This window comes from Anas platyrhynchos, chromosome 1 (genome assembly GCF_047663525.1).
Source record: "Anas platyrhynchos isolate ZD024472 breed Pekin duck chromosome 1, IASCAAS_PekinDuck_T2T, whole genome shotgun sequence".
In the NCBI taxonomy this organism is placed as follows: Eukaryota; Metazoa; Chordata; class Aves; order Anseriformes; family Anatidae; genus Anas; species Anas platyrhynchos.
This window is the reverse complement of record NC_092587.1, coordinates 41006696-41026496: the sequence shown is the minus strand read 5'-3', so window position 1 is coordinate 41026496 and position 19801 is coordinate 41006696. Positions and strand designations below refer to the sequence as shown.

General features: G+C 36.8%; 1 protein-coding gene across 18 annotated transcripts in view; it reads right to left on the bottom strand.

The window, feature by feature from the left end:
• Window positions 1-19801, bottom strand: part of NAV3 (neuron navigator 3) — a 275094-nt gene that overhangs the window by 124065 nt on the left and 131228 nt on the right. For 12 of the 18 annotated variants that reach the window (XM_038172953.2, XM_038172943.2, XM_072035141.1 and 9 more), the window contains 2 exons: window positions 13655-14693; window positions 3750-3865 (listed from right to left, as the gene is read on the bottom strand). In XM_038172953.2, coding sequence (XP_038028881.2) covers window positions 3750-3865; window positions 13655-14693 — 1155 coding nt within the window. The remainder of the gene's footprint in view (window positions 1-3749; window positions 3866-13654; window positions 14694-19801) is intronic. The other 6 variants (XM_038172946.2, XM_072035134.1, XM_072035173.1 and 3 more) reach the window with 1 other exon arrangement.

The window sequence follows — 19801 nt, the reverse complement described above, 5'->3', positions numbered from 1 at the left end:
CAAACTAGGGACAAATTTTGCTGTCAGATAAAACGTTCTTTGAAGTCTCAGTACATCGTTTGGAGATTTTCAAATGAATTATGTAATAGAACTGCAAATTTATAACATTCTGAGTTTCTTCATCCAAGCGTACTTGAAAACAAATTTGTAAAATATTTCCACGCATTATTTTTTTTCTATTTCTCTATTTTTCTCCTTATTGCTATTTCATAGAGAATATAAGAAGCACAGTAAACACAGAGCTTGAAAAAGAACATTGTTATGCTAATTCTGCCATTGATATTGGCATATAACTCATAAAATTACTCTCATTTCTGCTTCATCCCTCAGATTTTTTATAATTAGTCAATATTTGTAAATTCATGAATAATTATTTAATCAAACACTTTGCTTTAAGCTCTTTGAACATATAAACACTTGTTAAAGCCAAACATTATCACTGATTTCATAAAATCACACTTTGTAGTTACAGACATGTACAGTTTTCAAAGGATTTTTAAACGATTAGCTTCCTGACATCCTTTTCCAATAAATTTGCAGCAGAAACAGAAATACTAGATAAGAAAGTTTAACCACTTTGATCCTAATCATATCGTGAAAATCAAGAGTCAAACTTGATTACTGCTGTTAGCCTTCCTTTTCATTTGTATTTTCAAATCCTGTCTGCAAAAAATATACTCTTGTTTTGCAGAAAATAATAATAGTCTTATTGAGGCAACTGGTACATAAACTACATGCAAGAGTGTTCATACATGACTCCCGAACAGGTCCTTAGTTAGGACTCCAAAACTTCTGTCTGGGATTTCCTGGACAGAAATCTCCACATCTGTGTGCCACATGTGCAATGTGGCAAACACATGCAGAATACACTAAAATTACTGTATGGGTGACCCACGCCTGCAAATCTACAGCAGGCTCAGCTGTGCAAGGATGTCACCAGCACAGTGGCTGCAGAGGGGATCCAAGGTGCGCAGGAGGTTGTTACACCTACTGTGTATGGGCTGTGTTGCTGATTTGCATGCACATCATGGAAACATCTGGGGCTGCTCTGGCTGGACTGTGGAATATTCAGAAAAAAAAAAAAAAGGCAGGAAAAAAGTCTGAAGCACTTCAGATCACAGATGGAACAAATTCCAAGCAGAGATGGAGGAACTGTTGAGAAACCCAGATTTACAGTAGCTCTACCAAGAGGCAGAACTAGCTTTAGGCATAAGCCATGTGGCAGCAGACTTGTAGGGACAAGCAAACAAGAGACTGTTCAGGTTATCAGGGCAGAAGCTCTGGATCCATGTCTACACTAGCCTCGCTATCTCCCCTACCTTCCAGCACCATCATCCTCCCTCATAGCTTTGCAAGTAAAACCAAGTCATCATGTGCCCAGTAGAAGGCAGTAAATAAATAGAAACAACGAGCTGCACTAGGACTCTGTCCCATCCTTTCATCAGCTCTCAGATGGAAGAGAGGAGTTGCTTTTAATTTAAACAGCTCCCTTAGAAACCATGAGGAAGACAAAGCAGAGGAGAGCTGGAAACTAGCCCTAGAGCTTCTCACTTTCCCCGTCTACTTCCCCCCATCATTGTTGTTGAGATAGTGGCAAAGAAATGTGAATGGCCTTGCTGGGCACAGAGAACAGAGCCGGTCCACCACTGGAGCAAGGGAATTAGCTTTATTTTAATGTTAATAATTTTAATAATTTTGTCCCCATCCAAGTTTTGGAGAAATATAAATACAATACATGTGGGACAGCACTTCACAAACTCTCAGCCTTTCAGTGGTTTCCACAGATGCTCAGTCCCTTGCATGATCCTTATTGATCATGTTTGACTACCAATATATTGAGCTAGTATGTTTGGCTACAAAGTCACAAAAGAAGCTTCAGATAATGCAAAAATTATGTCCATCAGTGCAAAAATTATGCAGCAGTGGAAGATTTCTGAGAAAGATAGTATCAATGTGAAAGAGGTTTCTTTTGTTTGTTTGTTTTGTTGTTGTTGTTGTTGTTTTTTCCACAGAAGTTCACCAATGGCAACATCACCAGTGACTTGGTGATAGTTCACCAATGCAGACAAGTATCTATTCAGCAAATGTAGTATTTGATCCATTTATTCTTTGTGCTGCTAACAGCCAATTACAGGTGGCACACATGTTTTCCTCTGCATACCACAAAAACTTAACATTTTTTCCAGTGATTCTGCTTTGCTGCCTGTTGTCAACTGCTAATGCCAGAGTCTGAATAATCAGATTAGAAACATCTCTGATGCCTAGTGCCTTTATGCCATTTTTTCCTTTTTGATGCTGTTCCATTTCTGTTCAGAACAGTAAAAAGCCAGGACACATGATATCCTTTTTGATCATTTCAGCAGGTACTGAACTGATTTTTTTTTTTAATCATCTCTTTAGATAATTCCTTGAAGCATCCTTTGAATTGCATAAGTGTTTCAATTTATACTCTTTGTACATTCAAGAACAAAGAATCTGTCTTCTGGATTAGTTCAAATTTTTTTTTTTTAATTTTACTTTAAGAAATACCATTGTAAAATAACTTTAACAGGCATGTGGCACCTCCAGGGAATGCTTCACCAGGTTTCAGTGTGACATTTATCATAAAAGATGGTTGTACAAATATGGGATGTTAGACTTAGGAAACTTTTGAAGCGACTAAGACAAACCAGGACAAAACCTCAATTTCAGTATGAATCAGCTAAATGCCAAGGCAGTCCCACAAAGCTTGGGCAGCTGATTTCCCTTCTGGTGGAGAGATAATTTTAGACTGATGTGTCAAATGAGTATTTTAAAGCGAGTTATATTCTGTGTAAGAAGAACCGCATGACTCGTTATAAATTTATTTGAACATTAGGGATATGGAGTAAGATGGCAAAATTATAGTTGAATCCAGTGGGACAGGATTTCACTTTTTATTCTTGTAAAAAAGTGATATTAAGAATAAGGATGCTGATTAAGGAAAGAAAAAAAAAATTAAAGGAAAGAACATTTCTGTCTAAAAGACCCTTTGAAAGTACTCCCACACAAGCCTGCCGTGCAATTCAATCCTGATGAGGAAGTCAGCTGTGACACACCTCGCTTTGCGTCTACAGGCAGAGTAGTGGCCAGATCCTCGGCTGATGTAAATCAGCATGCCTCTGTTGACTTCAAAGGAACTATTCTGATATGACTTTAAAAGTTCCCTCACATTTGTAACCTAATAAGGATTTTGCCCCAGTTTTACAAGGCATTGAAGGACAGAGCCTGCAGAAGCTTAGTTTTAGCAGTGACTTCAAAGTCAGCTACAATAGAGAGAACTTGTTCATTTTCCCATTTTTTGAATAAAGATCCATTTACAAAAGCGAAATATGTCTTCTGTCTCTTGTGTCTCAATTCTGATGTTATGACTTAATTTGATGGCCTTAAATGCAAAACAGTATCAAACATCCTGAAGCAGATTTTCCATGGCCCTCCTGGAACATTCAATATGACACTAACAATTACACATCTCGAAACCCTCATTTATGAAAGTGCTGTTTCTGCAAAATGATGAAGAGTATATTCAAAGAGAAGGAACCAGTTCAGATAAGGGAACTGTGCATGTGAAGCACTAACTGTACATGACCCAAATTGTCTGCATATTTAATACCACTCATGAACTGAAGTCAGGAGTATTTCAATACACTGTAATGCTCCTGGTAAGATAAAGATGTAAGCAAAGTACATAATTCCTAAACTTGGGCTTTTCCTGAATTCTTGTTACTTACCAGATATCTCCTCTAGGCACTGTTTGGCAGTCTTACTGAACGACAAATCCATTTTGGTAGGACTGGTGCAGGAGTCAGCAGGTGGTAAAGAGGTACTGTCATTTTCTGAGAGAGTTCTGAAAACAAGCAAGAAGATTGATTATTATTATCTGTCATAAAGGTATTAATGGAGACAAACTTTAATTGAAGCTCCAACTAAAATCACATCACTATACACATCTCAGGAAAAGCCATATGGTGAAAATAGCATGGATGTCACATTTTTACTGAGTTAATTTGACTCCAGCTACCCAAATTTGCAAGTGACTAGGAACTCCATCTCTTCATGAACAGCCCAGAGTTTCAGCTGAGAAAATCAGACCCATTTTGTTTCCTTACTTTCTCTCTCCAGAAGAGCAGGAGGTATCAACCAGATATAGTCAGAATCCATTTAAATTGGTTACGTCACATGGCCACACATATTTAAGGGAAACGAAAACTTGCAATTGGTTCATGAAATACTAGGCGAGAAAGGCCATGTGTGAAGAAGCTTATGCAAGGGTGGAATGGAAATCTGACTCAGATATTTAAATCTATGTGTATCTTCTTTTGATAATGCCCCTTACATAACTCTCAGTAAATGAAATAATAAAAGTGTTTCCATTAACTTACTAATAAATAGCCCGTATTTTCTGTGATGGTATATTTCTGTGGATATCAATGATAAATTATGTTGGGTACACTTTGTTGGATACAGTTATTTGTCATTACATAATGATAAATAGCAAGAAATACACAAAGACATGGGATATTGATATGAAATAGATAATTATTCCCTTCCTAATGAATAGCTGTAGCATCTAACTTACTCAGGAACTGTTCAAACATGATGACATAAAATGCCAACCTGTACCATGTTTGTTTACAGTAAAAGAATGTAACTAAAGATATTCTAGCTATTCTAGTCACTTTTCAGAATAAAATGAAAAAAATATTATTCATTTAGAGATGAAGTTTCTCCAGCTTTGATGATATGAATAACACAGTCTTTTGAATTCTTAAAAGACTGTGGAAATATTTATATCCTGATTTTAAAACATTATATATATAGTTTATTTCTTAAAATTCACCATAGTGTTTCCAACCACCAACTAAATTGAAAACAAGCATTTAACTGTGTGATGAATGTGTATTTTATAAGCCAAACCAACAAAAGCAATGACTTATCACTCAAAATAATTTGATAGCAACTTACTTCATGAAATAACTTTTCAGTTAGTATTTTCTTTAGTTACTTATTGGACAGATTTGTGATTCATGACAGTAACTGAGAAAGCAGATATATGCATGTACAACAGAGCAAGTCCTGTCATGGAAGGATCTGCTGATTAGAATCATTAGAATTATTTAACCTGGACTCTACTTACACAGAAACAGCAATGTTACTCTGATGCACTGTCATCAGATCATGTACTTTGGGGATGCTGGAAACAGAAAACTGTTCTCTGAACACTATTTTTGCTTCTTGTCTACCATTTCTGTCTGGTACGTTCTACTGGAAACACAAGCACAGCACATGCTATAAGGTTAACTATGTCCTACTGTCCTTGAATTTGATTTTACATTCGGTGTTTGAGCACAGCATCATCAGTAACAAACTGAAATCTGTGGTTGCACCTGCTTTCATGTATTGCCTGAAATAATCAAAATAAAAAAGGATATGTCTGCTTCCACTGAAAGTAACTTTGAGAGGCCATGAATGCTCATGAGTATTCTTGTCTGAACTTAGTGGTGATATTTAGTGCTGGATCAGCACAGGGCAAAAGGTCAGCCCAAAATCTCTTAGAAAAAGGCTCTTACAGTAATGGTAAAAGGAATTGAAGTGGTCTGCACTCTTTCCATTAAGCCCAAACAACTATGCTGAAAGGGCTGGAGCCAGAGAAAGGCCGGAGCTAGTTACAACGAACACTGGAAACACACATGTTGCTTTTGGTCTTGCAATAAGGGCCCTCAGCTAGGTTGGTACAGTTCAAGTATTCCTAGGTTCCTCCACAAATGTATATGGAGTTTATGTCAGTTTACCTCTGGGTAGAAACAGAAAGGGATCATTTTCACCTGTTGTCCTGACATTATGGAACTGCATTCTTGATTGTGTAATTGTTTAACCATCAATCACTGCATCAGCCGAGACAGGAGATACAAACCCCTCAGTGAGTGACCAAGAGGCTTATATATAAGCTAAGAGAGAATTGAAAGGATTCATCGCTGTTTATTTGTACATGTATCATCAAAAAAGGATTAAGGACCCTCAGTGGACACCAATACCCAACATTTGCACTACTTCTCTATCTAGTGAATGGGGAAAGATAAGCACAAAACTTCAACAATCTGGTTACCCTCTGGCAGTAACTATTGCTTGTACAGTCAACAGAGACAAATACATAACTCACTACTGACTATATGGTACACAACAGCTTATGTTAAAAGGACTGGATCTCCCTACTAGTAAAAGAGTACAGGCAAGTAATGAGTGATCTACAGTAGCAAATAAACTTCAGTAAGATGAGTGAATCTGTTCACCTAAGATAGCAATGAATAAAAGCTTTCACTTGTCCTGGCCTTTGCTTACGCATGTCAAATCAAACCTTTTAGAGATGTACCAAATACCACTTAAACCGTAGTTCAATTCTTTGGCATTTATTCGTTTATTTATTTATTTTCATTTTCAAAAATACAGCTTTAATCAGGAAGAGAAGATAAAAAGATAAAAACACTGTGGGAAGATGTACTTGCAAAGGTTCCCATTCAAAATTTTAGAATCTGATTGGCTGGGATAATTGCAGCACAAAAGCCAGTTTTTGGGACATAAAACAGCAAAAGAATCTAAGCCTTAAAGTAAAAAAGATCATATAACACTAATAATTCAAAGATGTTTGCTTTAATTTGTAGAAAGATAACCATGGAAACATAAACCAAATGTAAATGTGATGTGGCTTTCTTAAATTTACAGGCAGCCTGAAATAACTGATCTAAGAAGCATGAAATGTCCCTTTTATCTTGCTTCAAACTTAAACATTTAAATATGATGTAAAATAAATTTGATTTGCTAGCAAAACAAATTACAAAGAAACTGCTTTACTGACTTCATTCAACATTTTTGTTTAATTTGGTAAAAATATCAGTGATTCTCATTATCTGAGGTGACAATATAAATCTCATAAAGGACTATGGATTTTGCAGTAGTTTAAGTTCTGCTTACATGAGAAAACTGGTTATTTACTGTGGAAGTGTTTGGCCAAAAGGCAAAAGGTACCTGCTCAGCCCTTGGGCAGCTGTGCTTGAGTAACCCAAGGAGAAACCCAGTAACAGGGCCCTCAACAACAGCCCTTCTCTCACCAGGTCTCCACCTGCGTTGCCAACAGCCCTAAAAAAACAACACCTCTGTTTCTGAAGCAGCCCTGCTTTTGGTGCTTGATGGCCCAGGCCTTGCTGTTTTTTTCTGGAGTCAATCTTAGCCCACATGGGGTCAGAATGGTCTAGTGGAAAAACACTACCATGAAAAACCATGTAGGAGCTCCAGCTTTTGAGGAGCAAGGAGGTCCTGCTCCTCTAAGTCTGTCATAGGGATTTATGTCGGATTAAGCATGCAGATGTCTATTTGCTTAGCCCAACAATTTTATTTTATTTTATTAAAAAAAAAAAAAAGGAAAAAAAAGAGGAAAATGAAATTGCAAGATTTACCTTACCCTATACTCGGATTTTATATCTTTCTGAGCTGTATTAATCCTATGAATGACTCAAGTGATCTCTGCAGGACTGCAGCACAGATCATGCTCCAGGCAAGCAAGCAAGCAGTTAATATCTTCTCATTAACCTTAAATACTGGCCTTAATGAAAGACTCTCTATCCTCTACCTGTTCATAGCCCACTGCCTTAAAAAATAATAATAAAAAAAATCTAAATCCTTGCATCTCTTCTGACATTGAAGAAAGTGAAAAGTATTTCAGTTTTGTAAAAGCTCCCCTGTGGATATTTCTTCCAGTGCTGTGTATCTGCGGTGTAGGTTAATTTAAGCAACTGTCATGAAACAGGACTACCTGCTTTCTATTTTAAAAATGGCTATCAGAGAATATATTTAACCCCAACCCACTTAGTTATATGCTACTTATTTGTAAGAGCATAAGACGTGCTTAATGGGACAAATCCTGCTCTCAAACACACCTGCACAAGATCATTCAGTTTGATTAAAATGAGCTTGTACAAGAGTAATTAAGAACAGAATTTGAAATACTACTTAATAAGCTATCTTTAACACAGTCAGTAATTTCCTGTCTCTAACGAAATAGCCAACCTTTGATAAACAGAGATAACATCAAAGATTTGTTTGGTTATTGCTTGACATTCCACAAGATATCAGATGAATATGCCGCTTTTTTATTTTCCCCAAACAACTCTGAGGTGCAGCTGTCTTGAATATGTATCACTGTCAGTGTAACAGACTGGCAGGACCACATCTGGTATATAAGCATTTTGATCACCCATGTTCAAGACATGTGAGTTAAATTGGGAACAGCTGCAGAAAAAGGCTACTAGGATGATCATGGGAAAGAGGAAACTCTAATGAAAGGAAAGGAGACAATTCAGTTTAGCCTTGCAAAAGAGAAGGATGGGGATTGAATTATTATTTCACATATTTAAAGAGAGATTGAAAAGAGTTAAAAAAAACTTTTTAAGCTAAATGATAATATTAACAAAATAAATGGATATGCTCTGATCATGTAGCTTGTAAATAATTTCTGACAATGAGATGAGTTACTGAAGGAACCTTCCCATTGGAGTAGTGGAGATTAAGATAAAGCTCGATTGCTTTATGACAAGGTCTTACATGGTTGCCAGTGGCAGAAGACTGAACAGGACTTAGAATAATCTTATTGGTCCTCTAGTCAAAGGAACAAAGATACACTTGCCTGTATGACAATTTAAAAGAACAACTTCAACTCATAAACAGGAAGCAATCAAATTATCAGGTTACAGTTTTAACTCAGCACACAAGGCTTAACTCAGCAATCATGTATATGTTTATAATGATTTATGCACTTATTATCCTCCTTCACAACTCTGAAGCCAACACCTCTATACTGGAAGACCTTCTTGCACAATTACTTGAAAATCAAGCATGAGAAAATGGGATAATTTTTTAAAACACTGTATCTTTGTTACAACTGGTGGGTGGCAATGTCTAGTGCTACCTACGATTGCAAAATTTTGGTGGCAACTGCAGTTTTAATTTCACAACAGTAATGTAAATAGCAGCAAAGCACTGCAGTATAACTTTGAGTCACCACATTTTTTAAAGAATGAGTTGCAATATGTTTATCAGTACAATCTATTATTAACAAACAATTAACATAAAATGTCTTCTACTGAAACGTTAGTTTTTACTCCACAGTCTGTGGCTTCTAGTCATTAAAACTAGACACAAATACGGCTTCAACAAGCCCCACAGGTTCCGTGTTTTCAGGATCCTTGAAGACTAGTTCAATTATTACCCTATAAACCAGTATAAAAACATCCTGAACAAACAGCTGGAATTAAATTTCACTGTGCCTCCAGAGGTTCCAGCCAGATTATATCCTCCTTCCCATCTGTCATAGCTCTGCAGGTTGACCCTTGAAGCTATGGTCTAGTAATAGAATTGTTGCAATCACCATATAGAGAAGGAGATAGGAATAATATTTCAGTAGCTGGTAACATTTGTTTATTATACTAATATTTCCATTGGTCTATCTCTATCTGGTGAACACTTTAGTGTTCTCAGAATCATAAAAGTATTTAGATCAGAAAAATGTTCCAGAAGGCATCTCATCCAGCATCCTGCTCAAGCCAAGTCCAGTTACATGAAGTTGCTCAGGATCTCATTTGGTTAAGTCTTGAAAATGTCTGAAAACAGAACTTCCACAATCTCCCTGGGCAACCTGCTCAAGTGTTTCACCACCTTCATGGTGAAAATATTTAATCAGTGTTTCCCCTGCTGTACCCATTACATCTTATCCTGCATTTTGGAGAATAGTCTAGCCCTATCTTCTCTATACCAACCTATTAGGTAGTGAAGTTACCAGTTTCTTTCTCTTGACACTGAAAGAGCATCTCTGAAAGGTTTCAATTCAGACAATAATGAAGCTTATTCCAGATGTCTCTATCATTAAACTACAAATTCACCCAAAGGAGTGAAATGTAACTGATGAACTACATAGATGTACAGCTCAGGATAATAAGCGGTCAGCTAAATCTCTTCAGCAGTTTCCGTACTTTCATCATTTCAGGCAATAAACACTTCCTGAGCACTGCAGCCCCAGGGATTTGGGCATTTCAGATTCTATATTCTAACCATGGGAAAGGGACCCATTAAATTCCTTCAGCAGTTATGGCAGGAGTCAATAAAATAAAACTAAACTAGTTAATGTGTCAGGTTATAACTTAAAGTTCTCTTTTTGAAATATTCCTTTAGTATTTGACCAAGTCCACAGCAAATGTTAATTGCCATCATATCACATACTTCATGTGGGGCTGTGATGATTTATGTCAACTAAGGATTTATCCCATGGAAGTAGATAACACTTCTTGTGTTACTTCTAGAACTATTTGATATGTTTCGCATTTCATGGAAATCTTACACAATTTGGCTAACAAAACAAACAAACAAACAAATAAATAAAAACTATAATTAGATAAAACAGGCTCTTATCTCTGCAATAAAATGTTTGGAAGTACAGGTTATATCATACTTTTTGAGCAATACATTCAAAAGCTAAGAATTCCATATACTGGGCAATTAAGCTTGTTGTTATCCTGCTAGGATTTTAGGAGAAAAATTCAGACTTTTTTTTTCCCACATTATTGTCTCTTCCTTCCTCGTTTTCAGTGTAACCTAGTAAGCACTAAAATTCTGTGTTACTCTTCTCCATCTGAAACTTAAGCACCACTAGGAAGATAACTAAAATCTACAGCCAGTTTTGATTTGAGTCCAAGGAACTCTGGCAGATGGTGTCATTTCTATCTTCCACTAATTTTGTCTGTGTAGAAGAGCGTGTAATTTAAAATAGTGGCTGGTACACTTTAAACAATTATACAGTCTCTTACATACTGCTCTTAGTTGTTTGCCTGCTGCATCTTTCTTAACAACCTTTCTGGCGACCAAATTACATCTATATCAGCCTTTTTTAAATCAGTTGGTCTCTGCAGTCAAGTTCAGAGAGAACATTTAAGGGGCTGTAAATAACTCATTCAAAACCACATTTGAAATAAATAATCACTTGCTGAGGAGGATGGAAAAATTTAAATTATATTCATTTAAATTATGTCAATCTCAGCTTTGATGCTGATCTTTGAAGAGAAATAATAAACCCATCCAAATTTCCATGCCATGGTGTTTAAGAGGCATAAATACAATGTGGTATCAGATAGCAACCAAGCACCAAAAGTGCAAAACTGAATAGTGCAATGTATCATTTCAGCACCTGCTAGTGAAACAGTCTTTTCTGCCTATTAGTAAAAACTTACCACTTGTAAACATGAGTGTTGATAGCTGTTACAGCACAGCAGTCTCTTTCTAAGCAAGATTCATACTGGCCTCAAAGAAACTCCTTGAAATAACTCCTTTTACTCACAAATCTACACTAATATCCTCTTAAGTAATAATAAAAAATTGTTAAATACATGGTATCAGCAACAAACCAGAGAAAGCACTTACCCTCATGTTAACAGCCTAAACTGATCACAGTAGTATATTGCAGTAAGAAGAATTCTGCAGGATTCTGGATAAAATGTACTGTATTTTTATTGAATTATATTGAATCTTTTTACAAGGACTACAATACCAACTCACAGGGCCTAGACATTCCCACTAGGTATAAAAAATAAACCTGTTAGTCTGAATGATAACTGTTGTTTACTACCTCATTGATCTATAAAGCTGTTTTAGCAGCTAACAAGAATACCTGGAAATTCTGTGTATAAATTGTTGTGACTACTCAAAAGACATTTACGCTTAAGAGCAGAAAAAATGTAAATACAGTACTCTATCTTCCTGTACACTTCTACTTGCCATATATCCACAAAAATAAATCTGCTGACTTTGGAAATATGGATATTTTATCCTTGGTTATGTTTATATTCTTCTGTGAAATCAATGTGTACTATTACAAAGCCCTTGAGAGCTTTAAGGAATGTATTTACTGTGTATTTGTGGGTCAGATTTGTCTCTCAGTTACAGAGATACAACTTGAAGAAACCTCATCAAAGTCAGCCTATTACCCTGGGTTTATAGCATTCTGAGATCAGACCTTGGCTCTGAGAAATTTACTTTCATGCGAGATTTAACATCAAATACAGTCTCCTTTGCTGCTTGTTTGAAGCAAACAGATGATTATTAATACCAAATTTTGCTGGAAGATGCATGCTTCTAACGCCCTTTAAAATTCCAAATATATTTTGCTTCATGATGAAGCTTAAAAGAGTGATAAGATATCTCCATCGTGCAATGAAATGGCATTAATATGTGGTAAAATTGCCATTATATAGCACATGCATCTGAAGGCAAAGCATAGCCTCTTTTTCTCTCTTCTTATCTATGCAACCTAACACATATGTAGGCCATCCTATGTATGACACTGCAAATGGCTGTATAACTGAAAATATTCCAGACAGCTATACAGAAACATACATATTAAACACATTCAGTGATACATTTAACTGAAACTCAAAAGGCTACTCACTGAATGTTAGAATAAATATAACCCATATCATGGCTTTTTCCCTTCCCATACAATTTTCAGAACTGCTTTTGTTCAGAATCAACCTAAACAGTTTATCACTCATCCAGATTGGTTTTGAAGCTATGTTTAGTTGTGTGTAATGATATATATACTCCCTCAGAGCCTACTTCAGCACCTCTTTAATCTTTAGCCAAGATTATCTACAGTACTACTCACTAACAAAAACTGCCAGTATATTTTGCTTAATAACATATTTGTCATTTTATCAGATGTTAAATTTACCCACAAATGTAGCTAAAGCTCTCCAATATCTGACATCTGAAATCATGACTCAGAGCAGCTTGCCAGTCTTTCTACACTTACTCTTCCTTCTGAGTTGTATAACAATGCAATCTCTCAGTTTCTCTTCAGTTGCTTTATCACACAGCAAAATAAATTCAGACAAAGATCAATATGTTTAACTGATCATTCCCCTGTTCTTGGCCATCAGAAGAGTATGCACCATCTGTAAAAATGTGCTGCCTCTATGGAGTTAATTTATACCTACTTCATGTATAAAAACAAACAGAAAAAAAGGACCTGCGGCCAGCATCCTTTTTACTCTGCTCAAAGTATGGAAATACTTTTGAATGCTTGCAAAAGTTTGTATATGACTTTTCTTCTAATATCCTACTAGTGCTGTCACATACTGTGAAAATGTCAGAAGTGTATTTTAGGATTATTTTTTTCTAGAAAGCAGTGTGTTTTAAGCAAATATTATCAAATAATAACAAATAAACATTGAAGGTCTGAAATTGCACACAGGAATATTCTCACTAGAATCCTGATTCTGCCATGACCTTTCAAAAACAGCACAGGGAACATAACACGTGATTTGTATTTCCAATCCAACCAAATCAATCCAATCCTGAATTTTAAATGGCAAATATTTGCAATGGATTGCATTTATATAAGGTAGAGAGTCAGTGTTCCTGAAAGAAATTATTCATGAATATTAATTAAAACATATTATCTGGAAAATATATGTGATGCCGTGACAGAACGTGGAAACTGGGAGATATGAGACACAGTGTGACCACTATTGCTCTGGCTTTTTTTAGCTTTCTCTTTTCTAAATGTAAACACAAACCCAATTTCCCTTGGTGACCTTACCTATAAATGAAAGGAGCTACTGTGGCAGTGTTGGGATGACTGTATTGCTGTTGCTGAGGAAGTTGGACGACGCCGTTCCCCGTGCCTTGGCTGCTGCTTGCTGCCACTGAGCCCGAGAGAGCTGCAGAGGAGCCCGGGGCAAGAGCTGAGCTTGGTTCTTTCCCTTCAGAAGAAGCAAGTCCACAGGAAGGAGAAGCCTTCTCATTGAGTTGAGATTTTGGTGTTGTTTGGGATTGGTTTCCTTTTGTAGTCCTCAGTTTCTCAACCTCCTTACTTCCTGTGCACGCAGATGAAGCACTCTGCTTTGCTGTTGGCACCTTTGATCCAGGTTTTGGGATTCCACTAGAAGACGGTATTAAACTTTCCTTCTTGGCTGTTGCTGCTTTGCTTCCCTTTGGGATTAAGCTTGCAATTTTTGAGCTCTTCTTTGTAGATGTTTCAGTGACTTGGTCCTTCTCTTCCTTGACTGTTTTCTCAGTGCAAACTTTATTTTTGTCCCTGTTCTTTTCCTCTTTGTCCTTTGGCTGTAGCAAAGACTTTTTATTGCTGAGATTTTTGCTTCCAGCTTTCGGAGGAGTTAACTTCGGTGATACTTTAGGACTGCTACTTGTGGAGCCGCCGCTGTTCACCCCACCGCTTAACACATCTGTCTCACCACACTCTGAAAAGGTATCATCTTCTCTCCCACTATCACTGGGTCCTGAGCTCAATGACAAAGGAGGTCTCAGAGCAGTCCTAGCATTAACTAGCTTGAATTTTTCCAGCATAGATTTTTGTCCAGATGAAGGTGGCTTCATGCCTTCAGATGGGGGTGGCTTGAGCCTGTCTGAAGATGGAGTAGGGGAGGTTGCAGGACTAGGCTGCTTCACGGACAGCATGGTCGAGGTCGCGCTGTGTTTGACATTCATGGATTTGCTGCGCCAAGGCTTGCTGGCACTTGGAGAGGGTATGGCAGAGACCTGCTGCTGCCCGGTGCTGGTGGGATGCTGCACGTTTCCATTCATGCCTGCAGATGGGTGAGGGCCTTTTGGTGAATCTGCTTAAAAATAGAAAGAATCACAATGGTACAGTTATTTTCACATCTTCTACTTGAAGATTAACAGCATGCCCCCCCCCCCACACCCCCCCGGCATGAGAAATACAGTTACATATAAACTTCAAAAATCAGTGTAAATGTGATTTATAATATGCTTAATATACACGTGTGGAATATGCAGAATGCTAATCAAAAATGCCCTTTTTTCCCTTCCATCATGGTATTGTGCAATACTTCTTTCTATGAGCTCAAGAGCACATGGAGACACCTTTGTTGCAACCATATCATTATGCAAATTAAACCTTCCAATGTAAAGATTTTATAATTAATAACTCATAAAGAAATTCTTCCAATCAGTTGCTAATAACAAAACACTGAGAGACTAAAAAAAAAAAAATAAAAAAGCAACACTAAAACAACACCAGAAGAAAAACAAAACAACAAAACAGAAAAATATTATGGTTTTTACTGTTTAACAAAAGGTACATAAGTCTCATTTACATCTCTCAGGTACCTTCACTACATTTAAATTCTCCAGAAACTTCAGCAAAGCTTCAGAATGAAAGAGAATAAGGCATTCTGCAATAATCAAACTATCTTAATTGACAACCATGATTTTCAAAACATTCATTTTGCCTTGTTAAGCAAAACAGACTGAGGCATGAAAGGGCTGAGCTCTTCTATATGAAGCTCCTGTTTCCAAGACTTATCTGAGTATCTAAACACTATTACTCTGGAGCATCAGAGAAATGAAGTACTAATGGTAATCATATATGTGGTACAAAGCTATTTCAGCAGGTGACATATTTTCTCTCAGTTTATCTGTCTTTTCTTGATACTCAGAGTTCTGTGGCTCCCACTGATTAGGCTTAAGTGTGTCTATGCGACGAAATACGTGCTACTAGAAACATGCAATGGAAATACAGTTCACATAATGGAAAAAAAGAGCACTTGATGTGTTACATACACACAAGGCCAATGTCATGCCCTGTGGCTCCCATGTCTAAATAATATAGTAGCTGCGGACATTTCTGCCCTTCAGCACAGAGTTTGAAGTTGTGCGCAATTTCCATTTTTGCAGTCTCAGCCCTAGGGTCCTCGTATGAATTAGACTATTTACCTGGAAGTCTGAAGGCCACTAATACAAATAAGGAAGGGGAGATTTTAATCATCCTGGAGGGAGAGGTGTTTTTTCTTTAACAAACAAAAATCTGCTTTTTACAAGAAAAATCTACTTCTCTAAATAGATTGTAAGAATTTTTTTGTTTAAAAATAAATAATAAAAAAATCCAAACAAAAATAATACAATAGAAATGTGTTACACAGACAGTCTTAACTTGCTTAACACTATTACCGACTGCACTCCAGAAGCCCAATCACTTCCATCTTCAGCAGATGCTGTAAACTCCATCTGCCCTACATTTTTTTTTGTGTGTTCTCAGCCCAGTGTGCTAACCCCATAGATCTAATGATCTTCACAGAAGTTTCTGAGCATCACTACTGAGTCAAGAAAATACGGGTGGCCTCAGAGTATTTTTGGGGAAAGGCTAGGTGATAGCTTATTCCCCTTGCTCCAGGTAGCATCATTAATGTGGAGCTGCTTCTGTTGGCAGCTGCAGAGCTGTTCCCTCATCTGTGAATGAGGCAGGATTTGTGGCTGGGCCCCTGCTATTTTCTGGTGAGTCTCGGATGCTGGAACAGAGCCTAGGGCCAACAACAGCTGTTGTATATTACTGCAGCCCTCAGGCTTCCTTAATTTATACCAGGGATCAGCCCCATGGCTGATAGCCCAGGACTGGGTGTGCACAAGGACCTTCTTGCACATATCTTGCTTTGCACTAAACACGCCTTAATTACACAGGAGGATTGGGGTCTTTTGCTATCCCAGTAGTTTTGCAGTTGAAAATTCACCTTAAGAATATGCAAAGTTAATGCAGAATACATGTAACAATCTGTGCACAGCAGGATGCCACTGCACTCTCTTGTATTAATTCTGTTAAATTTGTATGGCTTCAGGCTATTCATTTTACTGAAAGAAAGAAAGGGGGGGGAAGCTTTCTGACTGAAAAGAAGAATGCAATCCTTGCCATATTTCCTGCTATATAATATTAACTCATTTGAAAAAACAAATATAAAAAGGAACATATTCACTATTTCAACAACAGTTTATTCTGCCACATATATAGCAAAATACACAGGTTCCTGGAACCACTGATGCTTATTTGATCCCTATGTCACAAACCATAAACATCAGCAAAAGGTACAAACACAAAATTTGCCTTTAACCTTCAATTTAAAGTGTATCCTTAAAGTTCCCACAAGGAATGTGGATTGCACACTCTCAAGAAATAGTGAGTGTCTGCCTGTATGCTTAAAGATGTGGAATAAAAAGATTTATTCCCCTCCTAGCCCAAATGTACTACTTGAAGCTTCACATCTTTCATTGCTTTTTTCTCATTCAGTTGGATTTAGCTTTAGCTGTTCATTATATGAAATCTGTCCCCACCTTGTGGTGCTTTCGATACAGACTGAATCCAAGCTGTGGATTCAGGATATGACACGGATGTCATATCTCTATAAACTGAATTTTACAAGGAGACAGGTTTCTCTGTAGGGCCCAATCCCTTTACAGTTGAAAGGCATAATCAACTGCTGGTGAGAAAAATGCTGCATTCTCCTTGAGAGTACTGTGCTTCAGGGTTCAGCCCAATCTGCTTTGGGAAAGCAGAACAACACCCCTGGGTGCGCACCGCAGAAAGAAAAAACGGTATCAGAACCCAATTTACAACAATCCTCTTCAGTCTTCTTGTCCATGACCTTTTCTGTAGTTGGTGCTGTTGGAGAGGACAGCAGTTCTGTGATGACAGCTCCTCAGTTGCAGCATAGTCAGGTAGTGATTTTCTCAGTATTCTGGAGCAGACAAAGTGTTTCCATACGGCATATTAATACTGTCACACCAGGTGCCCAGATTACAATATCCAATTTTAGTCACTCATACTGAAAGGGTTAACAGAAAAAGGAAGAGTTGTAAGGGATAGCTGTAAGGATGCTTGGAGGAACTGGAAGTCTGTCTGGTAAGATGAATAGAGCACAGCCTGTTCAAATGTCCTCTTCCAACATGAGAATTTATCTACCCCTTGTCAGCACAGGAGAACACCACAAGGGAGCACTGGCAGCAGACTGGCACTAGAACGAACACAAACAAACTGGCACTGGGCACACATACTGCACGAAGATTAATGATCTGCAACCATTAGACAACTGGGATCCACAACAGAGTTTCTCAAAGTCTTTACGGGCAAAATACCAAAGAGAATTGAAACAAACTCTGGACAATATACAAATGACATTAGATATTATAAAATGACATTGAAAGGCGTGCAATTAAACTCTGTGACATAAAGGTCCTTATCAGTGTTCAGAGACAGTGTTTCTAAGCTCTGAAGTGTAAATATTTGTTTGTTTGTTTTTAATTTGGCTGGAGTTAGAACATTATTTCTTTGCTAGTCTCAAAATGCCCTGGGTATCTGTCTTATTAGCAACATGGACAATTAACTTTATTCAAATACTTTCATTTTCACAGTTTTATTTTCCTCTGTATTTTATTAGGTGTGAAAGAGATGGATGTGATATGACCTGGAAAACTCACATATTCTTTGGAACCCAACCATAGGTCCAAATATATATTAAAAGTATATATTTATATCTCACTAATGCTCCACAGATTCCACAGATGACTTTCAGCTCATGGCATCTTTACCATTTTGGTATATTCTGTTTTCCTGACTTAATCACTGGCACATCAATTCACCTGTGTCAAGACAATGGAGTGGGTCTATAGGTGAAAACTGTCCTGTACTGAATGAGTAGCAAAACTGTTTTCACTTAGGGGTCCGTGGCTTTCTTGCAGTGTAACCTATTCATTAAGCAACTTTCAAAATAGATAGTATTAAATAGCATTCTAAATAATAAAACACTATATAAAAGACATCTATCGCATCTTATTTTGGACCATTTTCAGGTCTCCTTTAAATCTGTGCCTGTATATCCAGGTACAGATTAAAATGTATTTAAATCTGTGCCTGTATTGTGACTGAGTTGAAAAATGTGCTATACAAAAGCAGATTTCAAGTATTACATATAACTGGATTTAAAACAAAACAAAACAAAGAAAAAAACTTATAAAAACTTATGCTGTATATCTTTTTTGAGGTCTCTTTTTAGCACATACAGGAAGTTGTACAGTAGCAAAAAAAAAAAAAAAAAAAGTACCAAAAGTGGTCTGTCCTTGAGATTTGGAGATCCCCAGTTCTCATGCCTATTGACATAGTACAAGTCATCCTCTATTCTGATTCAGTTTATGCAGCTTATGCAGCACTACTGCAAAATTACTAGCTATTTGCTATACTATCCAAGACTCAGAAATTAGTGTATATGGACTGTATGTCCATTCAACACAAGCTGTTAAAGTTCTCTTGCTCCAAGTATCTACATTAGAAGCAAAATTTAAAAGGCATTTATTGCATGTGCTGCTATTTTATTTTATTATTATTATTATTCTTTTAAAAAGGTGTTATTATTACTACTGCTAATGTAAGGGTTGAAGTTTGTTTCAGAACAAATTTTTTAAAAATCCTCAGGTCATAGAACACCCACAGGTACATAAAAAAAAAATAATTCAAAGACTACTTGGAAATTTCATTGTAATATTAAAAAAAAAAACTTACACACTACTATTCTTGTATGTGTAGTATTCATATTCTCTAACTTCTGCTTTATACATATCTTTTAAAATAAACTTGTATTTAGCTTACATTCACAAGTAAAATCAATGTTCTTAAATCCATTTTGCTGTTTGGAAAGGAAAAAAAAATCAAATAGGATAGCCTAAAATACAATACTCAATGTAGTTATGCAACATTACATTTTCTATATCCTGTAAAACTAATTGAATGATAGTATACAAACAAAGCCACCCCTTATACTCTTGTAAGTGATGACTCTACTAAAAATCTCATCAAGTTTCTCATTCTCTACCGTGAAGAAATGGGTAAGTAAAGAAATCCATCATGCACAAAGCCATGTAAATGTGCAATGCAATGTAAACCTTA